We start from the raw sequence: 19,802 nt of genomic DNA, 5'->3' as shown, positions 1-19,802 counted from the left end.
AAATTTAAAAACCTGGGGAAATGAATAAGTTTCTGGACATATAAAAACTACCAAGACTGAACTGAGAAGAAATAGAAAAACTGAACAGACCCACAGTGACCAATGAGGTTGAAGCAGTAATCAGAAGTCTTCCAACAAAGAAAAGCCTAGATGGCTTCACCACTGTATTCTGCCAAACATTTAAAGAGGAATTAATACCAATTATTTTCAAACTATTACAAAAAATTGCAACACAGACCATTCTCCCAAACTCATTCTATGAGGCTGGCATAATCCTGACACCAAAATCAGACAAAAATACAAGGAAAAAAAGATAACTACAGGCGAATAACCTTGATGAACATAGGCAAAAATCCTCAATAAAATATTAGCAAACAGAATACAGCAACACTTTGAAAAAATTATGCACTATGATCAAGTCGGATTCATCCCAGGGATGCAAGGATGGCTCAGCATATGCAACTCAATAAATGTGATACACCACTTCAACAAAATCAAGGACAAAACCATATGTTTATCCAAATAGATGCAGAAAAAGCATTTGACAAAATTCAACATCCCTTCATGATACTCTCAGCAAATCAGTTGTAGAAGGAAAGTATTGCAACACAATTAAAGCTGTATGTGACAAACTCACCACCAATACCATCCTGAATGGGAGAATGGGAACAGAGCAAGAATGCCTACTCTCACCACTCCTATTTAACATAGTATTTTAAGTACTAGCCAGAGCAATCAAGCAAGAGAAAAAATAAAAGGCATCCAGATGAGAAAAGAAGTCAATTTGTCTCTGCTGATGACATAATCCTATATACAGAAAAATGTAAAGGCGCTACAAAAAACTTTTAGAATTGATAAACAATTTCAGGAAAGTTGCAGGATGCAAAACTCAGTAGTGTTTTTATACTTCATCCACAAACTAGCAGAAAAAGAAATCAAGAAAGCTAGCCCATTTACAATAGTCTCCAAAAAAATAAAATACCTAGGAATAAAGTTAACCAAGGAAATGAAAGATTTGTGTGATGAGAACTACAAATCACTGTTGAAAGAAATTAAAGAGGACACAAGAAGACAGAAAGATATTCCATGCTCTTGGATTGGAAGAATTAATGTGAAAATCTCCATACTACCCAAAGTGATCTACAGGGTCAATGTGATCCCCATCAAAATACCAGTGACATTCTTCATAGAAATAGTAAAAACAATCCTAACATTCATATGGAACAACAGAAGACCCCAAATAGCCAAAGCAATCCTGAGCAAAAATAAATAAATAAATAAAGCCTGAGGCATTACACTACCTGCCTTGCCTGCCTTGAAATTTTATCACAAAGCTATAGTAAACAAAACAGCATGGTATTGGCATAAAAACAGACAGTGAGATCAATGGAAGAGAATGGAGAACCCATAAGTCAACGTACATGCTTAATTGCCAGCTGATCTTTGACAAAGGCACCAAGAACATACATTGGGGAAAAGACTGCCTCTTCAATAAATAGTATTGGGAAAATTGTACATCTATATCTAGAAGAATGAAACTAGACCCACACCTCTCGCTGTGTACCAAAATCAACTCAAAATGGATTAAAGACTTAAATATAAGAGCTGAAATTATAAAACTCCTAAAACATATTGGAAACACTTCAGAAAATAGGACTGGGCAAAGACTCTAAATAAAATCCCAAAAGTACAGGCAACAATAGAAAAAAATAAATAAACAAATGGGATTATACCAAGCTAAAAAGAACCTGCACAGCAAAAGAAACAAATAACAGAGCAAAATGACAACCTACAGAATGGGAAAAAATATTTTCAGACTATGTATTTGACAAGGGATTAATAGCCAGAATATACAAGGAACTCAACTTTTCAGTTAAAAAAAACCCCAAATAACCCAATTAAATCGTGGGCATAGAAGTTGAATAGGCATTTCTCAAAGGAAGATATACAAATGGTCAACAGACACATGAAAAAATGCTCGACATCACTAAACATCAGGGAAATGCAAATCAAAACCACACTGAGATATTATTTCACCCCAGTTAGACTGGCTGGTATCAAAGAGACAAATGCTGGCAAGGGTCCGGAGAAAGGGAACCCTACTATGCTGTTGGTGGGACTATAAATTAGTGTAGCCATTATGTGTTGCTTTGCCTTTTATGGATTTGTTACCCCTTTTTCCTGGGAGACGGAGCCGCCAAAGATTACTTAGAGATCTTTTTTTTTTTTTTTTTTTTTTTGAGCAGTGAGAATCGCCAAAAAGGGGTTAATCTCCTGGACCCTTAAGATAGAGGCATTCCTTCCATTTGGGAAATTAACCACAAATTGGGGTTTTCTTCCCTCATTTATTTTTTAGGCCAGGAAGTTATAGGAAGAGAACATAGGTGGGGTTTTTGCTAAGTATAGTTTAACAAGTTTAGTAGTAGAAGCTGGTAACATTTAGTAAAACAAGAAAGGTGACATTTTATAATGCAATTTTTAAGAAGTTAAGTTCATTCACCAACAAAAGCTTGATTTTAGCAAGCATTTTTTTACAGCAATTTCCCAGTATTTTTACATATTAATCAGTAACCTTTTTGCCCTTTGAGCCAGCAACCTTGCTGTGTTACAATTCTCTATCTTACAACAGAGACTAGCCTGGGGAAAGTTTCCTGTTCCCCGCAAGGTTAACATTTTATACGTACTTTTAAGAAGCTAGGCCAAACTGGAAACTGCAAGGCTTCGGAAAACCAGGCCCTGTGAAATACATTTGCTTTATGTATACTCCACATCTCCCCCGTTTTATTTATTTAAAAGAAAAAGCAAAAGCTATAGATTAGGTTTTTACAGTTAAGACAAAAGCATTTAAAGCGGAGTTAGTATTATTTAGCATAGCAAGTTTTTTAAATTTACTTTAGATGAGGACTGATGATGTTATTGTTTTTTAGGGCGGTTGCACTGGCATTATCCCAGGTGCTGTGAATTAGGTGTAATTACCAATTGTTGAAACTCTGGAATGGGATTTTGCTTCGTATAATAGTTGATTTTGAGTTTAGAGAGTTTGTTAATGTTTACCTGTTTAGGACATTACTGCTTTTAAAGCATTTAGTTTCTTGTAAAATTTTTGATTAATTACAAGTTTTTTGTTTAGGAACAGGATGTTTTATTTAGTTACAAACACTGTCTTTAAGGCCAGGTAAATTTAGAGAACTGTTTTTGAAGAGAAGATGTTATTTCCCCCTTAATGATTTAGGCACTTTTATAAAAGCATTGATGATTAATTTTTTGATCGAAAAGGTTTTATTTTTTTTTGTATAAATTTTATGGCACTGGGAAGGCTCATCCCCAGGTGGTGTTTTGTTCCACGTTGCAGGGGGGAGGGTGAAGATGAATAGCAGGGTGAAGCAGCAGTTAGACCAAATTAAGGCAACATGAAAGAGGGCTTAGAACTTAGAAGTGAGACATGCTATTTTATATCCAAAGTTTTAAATTATATCCTGTTATAAAGAGAGTTAATTTTTATTGAATTTATAAGAATTGCCACATTGTTATAATAATTATGAAGATACTTAAAGTTATTAAATTTGGGGGGAAATTAAATAGGGAGAAAACAAATGCTTTAATTTTTGTTTTTAAATGATATTTTATCAAATTGTTGTTAGTTATAGATAGCTTAAGAAAGAGTTTTTTTTTTAATTTGGAAAATAAAACATTAAGAGAACCAGCAATGTTTTAAAATAAGGAAATTGTAAAAACCCATAATTTTTTAAAATTAGTTTATTAATTAACTTTTGTTGTTTTGACCTTTGTGAACAATTTTACAAACACATTAGTTTTTTTATTAGAATTTTGGAACTTTAGTTTAAAGCTATGAGCTTAAAGTTTGTTAGGAAACTGTACCTATTAGAGTTTTTTTATGAAATATTTGAAAACATAACATTTTAAAATTATAATTGAGCCAAGATTATGACCGGTAGCATATATATTAAGACCCAGATTTTTAAGAACCTTACAAGATTTTGGAACACATATCCATAACACCTTTAGTACTGATAATGTTTTCCCATATAGTTTAGTTTATTAAATAAATTAGTTTTGATACATTTTTTATATATCCTTTGAGAAGTTCCATGGTCCTTGGAACTCCTTAAAGTTAGTTTAAACCAAAAGCTTGAGCTTCTAGAATTTAGTTTTGGAAAGCTTTGTTAAATAACAAAAGGCTTAAAACACTTATTTGAAAACAGTATAGAGGTTTCTCAAACAACTACAGATAGAACTGCCATATAATCCAGCAATCCCATTGCTGGGTTTGTACCCACAGGAATGGAAATCATCATGTTGAAGTTATACTGCACTACCATGTTTGTCGCAACTCTGTTTACAATAGTCAAGAGTACCAATCTAAGTGTCCATAGATGGATGACTGGATAAGGAAAATGTGGTAGATATACACAATGGATTACTGCTCTGCCATAAAAAAGAATGAAATGCTGCCATTTGCAGCAGCTTGGATAAACTTAGAGAAAATTATGTTAAATGTAATAAGCTAGGCACAAAAAGAGAAGTACTGCACATCCTCATTCATAAGTGTGAACTAAAATATAAACAAATGAATAAAAAAAGAAATGTACAACAATCGCAATAATTAATTGAACTTTCAAAAGGAGAGAACACAATTGAGGCCACCTGAGGTGGGAAAGGGGGAGCCGAAGTGGGGTGGGAGGGGTTAGCGAGAAATTGGTAAAAGGCCACAAAAATGATTACATTATGTAATGTTGAATATACTGATTATCTTGATTTGAGCATCACATAGTGCACACAGGTTTTGCTATTCAACTCTCTACCCCACAGATATGTACAATGTTTTAAAAAAAAATTGACATTTTATTATGATGATAGGGCCAACTCATCCAGAAAACATTGCAATCTTAAATATGTCTGTGTTCTATAATAAATCTTCAAAACGTATGAAAAACAAAACGTGACTGAAATGAAAGGATAAATAGACAAATTCACAATTATAGTTAGTGATTTTAACACTTCTTTCAGTAACTAAACTTCTTTCAGTTAAAACAAGTGTACAAAATATACTATTTATAGAATAGTACCAAATGACTTGACTTACCTGACATTATAGTACCCTCTACCACCAACCAGCAGAATACTCATTTTTTTCCAGTGACATGGAACATTCACTAAGCTAGACCATATTCTGGGCCTTAAAGTAAGTGTTAAAAAATTTAAAAGGAGTAAAATTGTGTAGAGTATGTTTGCCCAATCTACAATAGAATTAAATTAGATATCAATGTCAGATGCATCCAGAGAAATCCCCAATTCTTTGAAATTAGACAACATGGTTCTTACAAAGGAAAGCACAAAGGAAATCGGAAAATATTTTGAACTGACTGAAAATGAAAACACCACGTATCACAATTTGTGGGGTGCCATTAATGCAGTACTTGCAGCAGGGTTTCTCAAATTGGTAGTAATGACATTTTTTTGCCAGATATTCTCTCTTGTGAGGGACTGTCCAGTGTGTTAAAAGATGTTTGGCAGCATCCCTGGCTTCTACCCACTATATTCCAGTAGTATTTGCCTCTTCCACTGACCCCCCCACCAATTGTAGACAACTTAAAATTTCTTCAGACATTGCCAACTGTCCCTGGGAAACAAAATTTCTCTTAGTTGAGAACTATTAGCTTAGAGGGAAATTCATCACTTTAAATAATTATATCAAAAGAGAAGTAAGGTCCAAAACCAAATTCTAGGCTTCACCTTAAAAAAAATTGAGAGCAAATTAATGTCCAAGTAAATAGTAAGGTGAAAATAATAAATATAAGAGCAGAAATTAATGAAATAGGAATGAACAAATAGTAAAAGAAATCAAAATCTTTTTTTAAAAAAATTAATACATTGTTAGAAAAAAGGAGCAAAGATTCAAATTATTAATTTCTGGTATGAAAATGGGAATATCACTATAGACCCTTCAGAAACTAAAAGTATAATAAAGTAAGAATATGAATAGCTTTATGCCAATTAATTTGAAAACGTGATGTCTTGGTTAAATCTTTGAAAGACACAAATTACAAATTACTGAAGAAGAAACAGAAAATATTAATAAGCTTACTTATAGTGAAGAATATTAATTTCTATTTTATAGCCTTCCCACAAAGAAACTCCAGGCTAAGATTACTTCACTAGTGAATTCTACCAAACATTTATGAAGAAATTAAACCAATCTTAAACAAAATTCTTCACAAAACAGAGGTGGTGGAGGAAACATTTCTAAATTTATTTTATGAGACTAATGTTATCCTAATAGCAAAATCAAAGACAATATAAAAACAAAAAACTATAGACCAATATCCTGCATGAACACAGACTCAAAAAACTTCAACACAATAGTAGCAAATCAAATCCAGCATTATATAAAAAAGGATACACTATGCTTAAATCTGGTTATTGCATAAATTATATAATTAAGCATATGAATATATGCACATGCACACATACAGACATGTTTCCATGGGATCATCTCAATAGGTATAGAGAATGCATTTAATAAAATTGAACACCTTTTCATGAAAAGTAAACAAAAACATCTCATTGGTTTAGTCTGGTCTTATGAAATCTGATAAAGGGTATCTTATGAGAGACCTACAGCTAACATTTTATTTAATGGTGAAAGACTGAATATTTCACCCCTAAGATCAGGAACAAGGTAAGTATATCTGATCTCTCCATTCCAACTTAACATCCTGTTGGGGTTAGCTAGTGCAATAAGGCATAGAATAAATAAAAAGGATGCTACTTGAAAGGGAATAATTAAACTTCATTCTTTTTTAAAATTGACATTATTGCCTATGTAGAAAATCCTTTGGGGTCTTCAAGAAAAGATACTAGTACTAACAGTTTAGCAGGATCATAAGATATCAGGTTGCTATGCAAAAAGCAATCCTGTTTCTCTATCCTAATAATGAATAATTAGAAACTGAAATAAAAAATTAATTTAGAATAACATAAAACAGGAAATACTTTGTAATAAACAAAATATGTGCAAAACTTGTACACATAAAAGTACAATACATTACCAAGGGAAATAAAGAGAAGACTTAAATGGAGAGGTATGTTTATGGATCAATAGGCTCAATATTAAGACATCAGTTCTTCTAAAATTAATCTATACCAGCTCTTCTCCACTAGGGTTCTTGATGAGAATTGAGCCCTAATGCTCTGAAGTATCCATTATAGTTAATGAATTAACATTTCATCTATGCATGTGGAATAGTACTAGCTATACCAACCTTGGGGAAAATGAGAAAATAGTTACTACATTTATTTTCTGTAAGGCATTCTGAATCATTGAGTCTTGGCTGAGAAATGCTGATATATATTCCCATGAAAATGACAGCTGAATTAATATATGCTAACATGCTGATTTTAAGACATATAAAAATTCAAAGGATCTGAAATACCCAATGCTATCATGAAAAAGTAAAAAGAATATTAATCTTGACACCTATCCCACACCATAAATTGAGATGGATTAATAATAATAGAGCTAAATGTGAAAGCTAATACAAGAAGTCTTTTAAGAAATGTATGAGAACATCTTCATGACTTTGAGGTAGGCAAAGATTTCATAGGCAAGTCACAAAGACATGACAATAAAACAAATTTTGATGGACTTCATCAAAATTATAAATTTTTAATCATCAAAAGACCATTAAGAAAGCAAAAAGACACCCAAGCAATGTGCAAAAATATTTGCAAGGCATATATCTGACAGTTTAATCATGTAGATATATAATTTGTATTCAGAAAATATAAAGAACTTGGACAAATCTCTAAGAAAATGTTAGTCTTCATCCTGACCTATCCTTGACGTGGATAATAAACTTGAACAGGTACTTTACAAAAGAGAATGTCCATTTTGCCAATAGGCAGATCAAAATATGCTTTAACATTACTCATAGGGTAAGACAAATTGAATCTAGACTAAGATACCACTGTACCCCAGCAAAATGGCTACAGTTAAAAAGATTTATGATGCAATGTGTTGGAGAAGATATGGAACAACTCTCTACATTGCTTGTGGGGGGTGCAAAATGTGACAACCACTCAGAAAGTCTTTGGCAGTTTCTAATAAAATTCTGTGTTCCAGCAGTTTTAGTACTAGGTATTTGTCCAAAGAAAGTGGATATTTCTTATTATTTTTTTATTTTTATTTTTATTTTTTGTTTTTTTGTGACCAGTAAGGGGATCGGAACCCTTGGCTCGGTGTCGCCCGCACCGCGCTCAGCCAGTGAGCACACCGGCCATCCCCATATAGGATCTGAACCCGCGGCAGGAGTGCCGCTCCGCTCCCAGCGCCGCACTCTCCCGAGTGAACCACGGGGTCGGCCCAGAAAGTGGATATTTCTACTTAAAAACATTATTCATAAATTGGAATAACTCAAAAGTGTATCAGTAGAAAAATGAACAAATTGTGATATATTCATATTCCTCAGTAAAAAAAAGGAACAAACTATAGATACATGCAATATCATGAATGAATTTCAAAAACACTATGCTGAGCAAAAGAAGCTAGGTATAGAAGAGGACAATAATATAGGATTTCTTTTTTTTAAAAAGTAAATTTCATTGTGTATATTTTAGGTATACAACGTGATGTTATGGGATGCATATAGACAGTAAAAAGGTTACTATAATGAAGTAAATTAATATATCCATCATCTCACAGTTACCCAATTTTTTTTTGCTTTTGTGACATGAGCAGCTGAAGTCCACTCTTCTAGGGTGAATCCCATATACAGCATAATTTTATTACTTATAGTCCTCATGTTGTGCATTAGATCTCTAGACTTGTTCAGCCTACGTTTCTGCTACTTTGTATCCTCTGACGTACATTTCCCCATTTCTTCCCCTTGGTAACCAATGTTTTGTTCTCTGTATGTTGATTTTTAAAAAAAATTTTGGTGTTATTTTTTTATTGAAACATATTGATTATGCATTTTTGTGGGGTACAGGGTTGAATATCAATGGTAATTAGCATATTCATTATTATAAAACTTAATCATTTCTTTGTGATGAAGACATTTGATCTCTTCTAGCCATCTGATAACATGCAGTAAATTATTAATTATAGATGACTAGCTCAACTGTACACCCATAACACTTATTTTTCCTGTCTAGCTGCTATGTGTCCATTAACCAACATCTCATTATTTCTCCTCCCCCTCCCCTTTTCCCACCTCTAGTAACCACAGTTCTGTTCTCTCCTACTGAAAGTTCAACTTGTTATCTTACTCCCTCTCTTCCTTCGTCCCTCCTTCCTTTCCTTCCTTCCTTCCTTCTACTTATGAATGAGAACATGCAGTATTTCTCTTTCTGTGCCTGGCTTATTTCACTTAAGATAATTTTCTCCAAGCTCACCCATGTTGCTATGAATGGCAGAATTTCATTCTTTTTTATGGCTGAATAATATTCTATTGTGTATATATGCCACATTTTCATTATCCAATTATCTGTTGAGGGACACATAGGTTGGTTCCATATCTTGGCTACTGTAAAATTCCACATATAAGTGAGAATATACAATATTTTTCTTTCTGTGTCTGGCTTATTTCACTTAATATATTCCAGGGTTATCCATTTGTGGCAGATGGCAGGATCTTGTTCCTTTTTTAGAGCTGAATAATATTTGATTGTGTGTGTGTGTGTGTGTGTGTGTAGGTTGTTTATAGGTTGTTTCCATATCTTGATTATTGTGAATAATGCTGCAATGAACATGGGAGTGCAGATATCTTTACGAGGCACTAATTTCATTTCCTTTGGGTATATGACCAGAAAAGGGATTGTTCAGTTACATAAAGTTCAAGAACAGGCAAAACTAAGCTATGGGTCTCTTAAGTCAGAAAAGTTATCTCTCGGTATGTGTGGGTCTAATGGTTTGAAAGGGGCGTGAAGAAATTTCAAGTTTCTGGAAATGTTCTGTATCTTTATCTGCATGGCAGTTTTATAGGTTTTTACATATATAAAAGTCAACAAGCTGTACATAAGATTTACATGTTCACTTCATGTAGTTACATCTCAATAAAAAACATACCAAAAAGTGTTTTAAAAAGGATTTCTTGTGCTTCTTGAAAAATGACTGAGAATAAGAAAGGGAAACAAGTGGGAAAGTCTCAGAACCAAGTTTAAAGCCCTGCTGTATCCATCCTCTGACTCCTTCCGTCCGTATCCTGAATGTATACTTCTAGCTGTCTTTGAACTATGGTTTTTCTTCTGATCTTCTTAATTTTTTCATGAAAAATAAGGTGGGTATTATTTTCCTTTTTTTTTTTTTTTTTTTTTTAAACCACAGATCTACCATCTCATTATAGGCTCTATTCCTGTCAAATAATAGCCCCATGTCTTTCTCAGGATATTTCAACCGTCATCCTTGGGCTTCTTTTTCTTTAGCTGTTAGGAAACATTTATTTGTCTAGAATGGGGATTTTAATGAGTGGACATTTATACATATACTGTAATTGCCTTTAAGAATGTTTTTTGAACTGGATTTTAATTCTTCCTAAGACATGAATTCAGTTGTGGGAGAATCTACTTGGGGAGGATATGTGATTTTAAGGTGATTTAGGTATAAGAGTGGAGTGAGACCTGCCATGGGATTTTCTTCAGCACATGGGAAACAGACTTTTAGGCATGGGTCCCAGTAACGTGAACATATGGGAATTCCTAGAACTTGATCATCAGAATGTAACTCATTACTATGCTAAGTAAACCGGAGGCTTGTCTTCTTATCCTCTTCATTACCTTATCATCTCAAGTCACAACTGAAAGATGTACCACCTACCACAAGGCCCTTTACATGGAGGCAGGATCAAATTATTGTTAAGAGTCTTTGGAGTCTGACAGGGATGAATTCAAATCCTAGATCCACCACTTACAAGATATATTCAAACTTCTTAAACTCTCTTTCTGTCCTTATCTATAAATTGAGAATTAAATACCTCATGGGGTTCTTGTGAGAATTATATGAGGTAGTATTTCCAAAACATTTGACACAGAGTCAATGCTCAGTAAATGGGAGCTGCCTCTGTGGTGATGGTGGTAAAGATGGTAGTGGTATTGATGATGGTGAGGCTTTCTCTATGCTCTTCACCTCTGCTCACTTGCATTTAATACTGTGACACAGAACTTAGTACTGTGTAATTAAACTATATAGTAACTGAAAGTAATGAATACTGAGCTTTCTGTATGTCTTCAAAGGAGTTTGTAAGATATCTACACATTCATCTTAATTGTGTTAATTGTGTCTTTGAGTATGAAACAGTGGATGGTATTTCCCTTTTCTGAGAAGAGAATCAGATACCCCCAAGACATAGTTAGGTATCAGTTGGGTACCTACTTTGCACAGTCTTGAATTATACTTCATTTAGGAGTACCAAAAGAAAAAAGCCATATTTTTTTCTTGCAAACCATGTACTTGTTTTTTGTTTGTTTTATTAAGTAAACTTTTAAATGAAGTATAACATATGCACACAAAAAAAGTGAGCAAATCATAAGTGTAGAGCTGGATGCATTTTCACAAATGGAACACCCTGTGTAAGCAGCATTCTGAGAAAATTAGGCAGGAGTCCCTGCTATGTTGTTCTTCCTTGACGTATAGAAGGAATTTTAATCAGGGATATAACATGTCTTCAGGATGATTATTTTTGCCTCTTTTAAAACTTTATATAATTGGAATTATGTGATACATCTGATTTTATATCTGGCTTCTTTGGCTCAAAATCATGTTTGTGAGAATCATCCATGTTGTTGAATGTACACTAAGAGTTTGTTCATTTTTAAAAAATAATTAACAAGTAAAAAGTGTATTTATGGTGTACAGCGTGATGTTTTGATATATGTGTACCTGGTAGAACTGCTAAATCAAACTATTTAACATATTGCCTCACATGGTGAAAACACTTCAAACTATTCTCTTAGCAGTTTTAAAGTATACAGTAGAAGGCTGAATACTATTCCATTGTGAATACATACTACATTTTTATTATGTATTCATCCATTGATGGACACAGCTTGATTCCATATCTTGGCTATTGTGAATAATGCTACAATAAACATGGACATGTAGATATCTCTTTGACATACTGATTTCATTTCCTCTGGATATATACAAAATAATGGGGTTGCTGGGTCATATGGTAGTCCTATTTTTAATTTTTTGAGAAACTTCCATACTGTTTTCCATAGTGATTTTACTAATTTGCATTCCCATCAACAGTGTACAAGAATTACTGTTTCTCCACGTCCTTGCCAACACTTGTTATCTTTCATCTTTTTGGTAATAGCCATTCTAACAGGTGTGAGGTGATATCTCATAGTGGTTTTAATTTGCATTTTGAGATGATTAGTGATGTTGAACATTTTTTCATATACCTGCTGGCCATTTGCATATCTTCTTTTGAGAAATGGCTATTCAGGTCCTTTGCCCATCTTTAGATAGGTTGTTTTCTTACTATTGAGTTGCATGAGTTCCTTATGTATTTGGATATTAACTCCATATCAGTTGTGTAGTTTTCAAATATATTCTCCCATACCTTAGATTGTTCGCTTTGTTATTCCTTTGCTGTGCAGAAGCTTTTTAGTTTGATGTAATCCCATTTGTCTATTTTTGCTTTTGTTGCCTGTGCTTTTGGTGTCATATCCAAAAATATCATTGCCTAGGCCAATGTCATGGAGCTTTTCCCCTATATTTTTCTTCTAGCAGTTTTATGTTTCAGGTCTTAGGTTAAGTCATTAATCTATCTTGAGTTGATTTTTGTATATCGTGTGAAATAGGTGTCTCATTTTATTCTGCATGTGTATTTCCAATTATCCTAACACCATTTATTGAAGAGACTACTCTTTCCCCATTTTGTGTTTTGGGCATCTTTGTTGAAAATCAATACACTGTAAATGTGTGGATTTATTTATGGGATCTCTCTTGTATAACATTGGCCTATGTGTCTGTTTTTATGCCAGTACCATGCTGTTTGGATTCCTATATAACTTTGTGGTGGATTTTGAAATCATTAGGTAGTGTTATGCCTCTTGTTTTGTTCTTTTTGATCCCTGCTGCTTTTGCTATTTGAGGTCTTTTGTGGTTCTGTATGACTTTTAGGATTGTTTTTCTATTTCTGTGAAAAACATCACTAGAATTTTTGGTAGGGATTGCATTGAATTTGTAGATTGCTTTGGGTAGTATAGACATTTTAACAATATTAATTCCTCCAATCCATTAACATGGGATATCTTTCCATTTATTTGTGTCTCCTTAAATTTCTTTCATTAATGTTTTATAGCCTTTAGTATACAGATATTTCACCTCTTTGGTTAAATTTCTTCCTAAGTATTTTTTGTGTAGTTATTATAAGTGTTTTCTTGATTTCTATTTCAGGTAGTTTGTTGTTAGTGTATAGAAATACAGCTGATAACCTTGTATATTCATTTTGTATCCTGCAACTTTACTGAATTGGTTTATTAGTTCTAACAATTTTTGGTAGAGTCTTTAAGGTTTTCTATATATAAAGTCATGTAGTCTTCAAACAGATAATATTTAACTCATTTATTTCTAATTTGGATGACTTTTGCTTTGTGCTCTTGCCTAATTGCTCTGGCTAGGACTTCCAGAACTGTGTTGAGTAGAGGTAATGAGAGTGGGCATACTTGTCTTGTTACCGATCTTAGAGGAAAAGCTTTTAACTTTTCTCCATTGAATATGATGTTAGCTATGGGCTTGTTATATATGGACTTTAATGTGTTGAGGTACATTCCTTCTATATCTAATTTGTTGAGAGTTTTTAATCATGAAAGGATGTTGAATTTTGTCAAATGCTTTTTTTCTACATCTGTTGAGATGATCATATGTTTTTTTTCCCTTAATTCAGTAATGTAGTATATTACATTTATTGATTTGCATGTGTTGAATCATCCTTGCATCCCAGGGATAATTCCCACTTGATCGTGGTTAATGACCCTTTTAATATGCTATTGAATTCAGTTTGCTAGTATTTTCTTGAGGATTTTTGCATCTGTGTTCATTGGGAATAGTGGCCTATAATTTTCCTTTTTTGTAGTGTCCTTGTCTGGCTTTTGTATCGGAGTAATACTGGCCTTGTATAATGAGTTTGGAAGTGTTCCCTCCTCTTCAACTTTCTGGAGAAGTTTGAGAAGAGTTGGTATTTGTTCTTTAAATATTTGGTGGAATTCACCAGCGAGGCCATCAGCCCCCGCACTTTGCCTTGGTGGGAGATTTTTGCTTACTGATTCAATCTTTTTACTTGTCATTGGACTATTCAGATATTCTATTTCTTCATGATTCAATTTTGGTAGGTTGTATGTCTAGAAATTTACCAATTTCTTCTAGGTTACTTGTTGGTTTGCCATTGTGCATAGTAGTCGCTTATGATCTTTTTTATTTCTGTGGTATCAGTTGCAATACATATTTATTCATTTCTGATTTTATTTGTCCTCTCTCTCTTTTTCAGTTAGTCTAGCTAAAGGTTTGTCAATTTTGTTTGCCTTTTCAAGAAGCCAACTCTTAGTTTTGTTGATATTTTCTATTGCTTCTCTAGGTACTATTTTATTTATTTCTGCTCTAATATTTATTATTTCTTTTTTTCTACTCATTTGGTCTTGGTAAGCTCTTTTTCTACTTTCTTGAGGTATAATGTTAGGTTGTTTATTTGGGATCTTTCTTCTTTTTTGGTGTAGGCATTTATTGCTATAAACGCTCCTCTGCTTTTTATGTATCGCATAAGTTTTGGTATGTTGTTTTTCCATATTTGTTTGTCTCAAGCATTACATGTACTTTTTAAGATAGTGTACATGCATGAAATGACAGTGCAGTGCATTATCCAGTGCACAGTGTTATGGTACAAGTTGAATATGTAGAATAGTAAATAGAAAGAGAGCAGGAGGTAAGGCGGGTAATTAAAATTATAGAATATGAATCTGTGATATATTGTTGAAGGAAGTGAGTTGATTTGTTTACCAAAGAGTTACCTAGTAAAAATCAAAAAAGAATTTTTATGGGCCTTAACTCATGCCCGGTTGTTGTTCTCACTATGTTAATAAGCCTGGCTTTGAATTAGTATCATGAATTTTCTCACCAGTTAAATCCTCTGCCCTTCCCAAAACTTACAAAAAGGCTTTGTAACTGGTTTGAGAAATACTATGAACTTCTTATTTGCTTTGTTAGTTGACTTTTATTTCATGTAGTTGATATTTATTGACTGTCTTGGAGTACATAAATATTATAAACACATTAACAGGTAGCATGATGTTGCCTATAGAGTTATTTGTAAGACTTCATGTCCCAACTATCTCTGCATCCCAGGTTCTTTGTGTATTCAAAATATGATGATGATACTAAGCTTATTTTTCCTCTTTATTCTATCTTTATTGTTGTGTAGTCTCTGTCCACTGATACTGTCATAGCTTCATGAGTTGAATAGCCTATGTGTGATTATGATTGATTTTAAACTGTTCCTAGAGGTATCCAAAGGCAATTTTATAGGATATTTGGCCAGGTTAGGTTTTTTAAAGTTTCAGATTCTTACCTTTTCCCAGTGATTTTGGCTATACATTCCCAGAAATAGTCTGCTTCATATTAAGATACTTATTAGGTTGTTATTGCCTGAATCTGTGTTTATTCTTTCCTGGAAAGCCTATTGACAGCATGGTAATGAAAACTAAAAATGAGGAAGAGAATGTAGAGTAAACTATGAATTAGCAAAGCCCCAAAGTTATTTCTAGAATTAGAAAAATATGTAACAATGAAAACATACATTTCCACAATTATAGCTGTGTTTAGAAGTAAAGAGTTGGTTTGAGGGGAAGTAGGGCAAAAAGTGATTAGAGGGCAGTTACATAACCCAGGATGTCAGAGTAACATAACGTATGGTCATATATAAGTACATTTGGCTCTATTGATTGAAATATACTGATTAGGCTTGAAAACCAAGTCTCTGTTTCATGTTAATGTTAAGGTTAATAACCTATTTAATATTTTGAGATGAATAATGAGTAATAGATGTCAAATAATTTACCTAAAATCACACAGCTAATAAATTGGTGGAGGTAAAAATTCAAAATTGGTACTTCCTAACTCTGAGCAATCTTATTTTCATTTTACCAGGTCAGATTTGGTTCTCCTTGGCAATCTATTTTGGTCACTGAAACAAGCCTTTCAAATGCTATCTTCTCAGCCTTCAGCTTTACTGAGCTTTTAGCTCTTTGATTTTCTCAGCATCTCCATGCTTAGCTTGTTGGGTCTTTTATGATGGGACATATGAGGATGTTAGGCCACAAGTTAAAAAGTATGCCCCAGCAGATATTCAATATTTGAAGAATTAGTTCCTAAACTACCACTACCTTATCTGTTTGGGTCTATCCTTTGTCTTGGATAATGTATTAACCCCCTGTTACTCTCTGGAACTATTTTTGCCTACTGTGTCCGTGTAGTACACTAATACAGTGTAATATGTCACTTCTTTTTAGCTGATTGTTTAGTAGAAAGACACAGATTTGGGACTGAGTAGAAATACCAGATGACTGTAGCAGTTTGTCTAAACTTCTTAAGCTCATTAAGTGTTTCTTTATCTACAAGAAAAGAATAATACTAACTTCTTGGGATGATTATGAGGATTAAATGAAATGACCTAAGATGTCAATTGACTAAGCATAGCACATATCGTGTATAGTAATGCCCAAGAAATGATAGTTCCTTTCCCTTTCCTCTGGCTTCTGGTCTATCAGGCTGTCTCTGAATATCTGCTTTAGTCTTATGCTATTCCTTCATTCTATTCCTACTCTCATTTTTGAAAACCACAGAAAGTCTTACACCTTTGAGCTATACCTTCTAAGAGTCCACACTGGGCATAGCCAGACAACTATGTTGAGCCCTATTGCTCCTTGGAGGTGCCTATCTCAGGTTTCTAGTGAGTTTAATTGAAAGCAATCCATTTAATGTGGATTTCTCTTATAATGTGACTTTTCTCTTTAGGATTCTTATGCCTCCATTGCCTCTTTACTAACTTGATTTCTAAATTACTCCCTAACTTAAGTAGTTGCATTTCTTGTTTTACATTATCCAGAGTATGGATCATCAGAAAATACAAACCAAACCATATAGATGAAGAACATTTATAGTGTGTATACTACAATAGATTATTGTTTGTTATTTTCATACTACAAAATAAGATTTTAGTCAAATAAATACAAATTTAGAAAATATTCAATTGCACAAACTAATCAAAGACATAAAAGCCATAAAATATCTCTTTTGTTTAATTAGTAGAAAAATTTATAATAGTACTCACTGCTGATGATTATGCAATGAAGTTATAGTCTCAGAAATATCTGGGAACAATGTCAATCAGAACATACCTTAAGCAGAACCATTTATAGGTAGAATCTGGTTTCTGCGTATGTTCCTCTTCGTATATATGCATGTTTGTTATGAATCATATTTTTGATAATGCTAGTAGGTTTGATAAATAATCCTAAAGGAATTATCCAATGCATATAAAAGGATAGAGATTTTAAAAAGTTATTATAGCTCTATTTATTTATTTTATTTAAAGCCTGCTACTTTTGTGGAAGGCCCTGGCCCAATAAAACATATATAAAAAGGACACTGTAGTCAGACTCTAGTTTTTTATGATCTCTTACCTGTGTTATTACTCTGTGACTTATTCTGTTTATAACAGACACAAAAGAAAGAAAACAAACAAACAAACAACCTAAATCTTCAACCATGGAAAAATGGGCAAATAAATTGTGAAAAAGTCCCAAAAAGGAACACTATGGAACAATTGAAGAAATAAACTACAGATACATTAAAAAATCTTCACATTCATAATATTAAACTGAAAAAGCAAGTTGCAGAAGTTACACATACAATATGATATTATAGAAAGTTTCAAAATGTAAAATAATACAATGTATTATTTCAGGTTATATACTTGTCATAATAGTAATATTAAAATGCAAAAGGAATACCTAATACCAATAATGGTCATCTCCAGGAAGAGGAAGGAAAATGATTAAGGAGGTCACACAGGGACTTAAACTGTATTTATAATGTTTAATGGATACAAAAATGTCTAGCATATGGTTCTATATAACTTTGCGTATGGCTAAAATACATCATAATTTCAAAAAAGAAGGATTCACTGACTAATTTGAAAACCCAGACTTTTAAAAACATAGTTGGTACTTTATATATGCTGATTCCACATCCACAATTGAACCAATTAGAGATCAAAAATATAAATAAATAATAAAACAAAAAAAATTTAAATACAGTATAAAAAATTATTTGCATAGTATTTACATTGTATTAGGTATTATCTGTACATCTAGAGATTATTTAAAGTTTATGGGACTATGTGTATAGGTTATATGGAAATGCTAGGCCATATTATATAAGGGACTTGAGCATCCATGAATTTTGATAACCATGGGAAGTCCTGGAACCAATCCCTCATGGATAATGAGGGACGACTATATATCATCCTGTTTTTCAGAAGAGATGATAAATAACTTAGAAATAAAATTTATATGTATCTAGAAAAAGTAGATATATCTTCTATGATATGTAACTTAGACCTGGGAATAAGATGTAATTCATTAAATGTAACGTACTTTGAGTCCTTTAAAGAAGATGGTAAAATACTAATTTTAAAATCCGTATTTTAAAAATTAGCTTAAGTTTATATTAATAAATCTCTGTATTTTCTAAGAAAACAAAAATCATTCTTTTAATTTTTTTTTCAGGTAATCGTTTTGTTTTAAATTATTCTTTTCATTTTACATGTGTTAGTGGCTGGCTGGTTAGCTCACCTCGTTAGGGAGTGCTGCTGATAACACCAACGTCCAGTGTTTGATCCCTCCACCAGCCAGATGCAAAAAAAAATTGCCAGTCATTTTGTATGTGTAAAATCATAAAGCACTGATAAAGTTAGAGGTTATTATTTACATTTGCTTTTTAAGAATTTTTTTTGGAAGGGACTTTTTGAAATTTATTCTCTGTGGAATATTCTATCTCAGTATAATTAAGATTTTTGAATATTGTTTATTGTCAATTTAGAAAAAAAGTGCTTCTTAGTAGCAGGGCTTTGTGAATTTCAGCTTAGTGTTATAGCTGTCATGACTAATAATGATGGAGTTAATATTTAAGATGATTTCCATCAGATGCTTTAATTCCAAGATTATGTGAATGCAGGACTATCATAATGAGGAGAACCTTAGAGAAATTTCTAACTGAAAAATAAGTGATTTTAATCTTTGTTGGAATTTCATCTTAATCCATTAACTTTGTTGTTTATTCTTTGTATTTCAGGGAAAGGTGGCCCAGACAGCGTGTATGTCAGCTTGCAAGCACTTAGCCACATCCTTGATGCAACTTTTGCTGGAAGCTGAAGTAAGGCAGCTCACCTTGGGAGCTTTACAGCAGTTCAACTTGGATGTCAGAGAATGTGAACGTAAGACATGAACCATCCCTTTGCTTGTTTGTCTTACCTGCATATTCACTTTTTTTAAAAAAAAAAAAGTGTTTTAGGTCTGTAAGGTTACCTAGATGACAGAGATAACTTATAGGACATCTAGAAAAAGAGTCTATCAGCCAGCTAATTTGAGCACTCAAAAGTGTTTAGACCCATGTTTAGAACAGAGAAGCTCCATGGCTACATGGCCACAAGGAAGTTTGCAATCTAGAAGTGGATATAAGGCAGGTATGCATTTTATAGACACCAAAGGAAACCTGACTGGTC

The 19,802-nt window shown here is 33.0% G+C and overlaps 1 protein-coding gene across 3 annotated transcripts in view; it reads left to right on the top strand.

The window, feature by feature from the left end:
• EXOC6B (exocyst complex component 6B) overlaps nucleotides 1-19,802 on the top strand; it is a 765,574-nt gene that overhangs the window by 507,373 nt on the left and 238,399 nt on the right. For all 3 annotated transcript variants that reach the window (XM_063078345.1, XM_063078346.1, XM_063078344.1), the window contains one exon: nucleotides 19,373-19,514. In XM_063078345.1, the coding sequence (XP_062934415.1) occupies nucleotides 19,373-19,514 (142 nt within the window). The remainder of the gene's footprint in view (nucleotides 1-19,372; nucleotides 19,515-19,802) is intronic.

The sequence above is a fragment of the Cynocephalus volans genome, chromosome 14, assembly GCF_027409185.1.
Source record: "Cynocephalus volans isolate mCynVol1 chromosome 14, mCynVol1.pri, whole genome shotgun sequence".
Lineage (NCBI taxonomy): Eukaryota > Metazoa > Chordata > Mammalia > Dermoptera > Cynocephalidae > Cynocephalus > Cynocephalus volans.
This window is presented reverse-complemented; position numbering and strand designations above follow the sequence as displayed.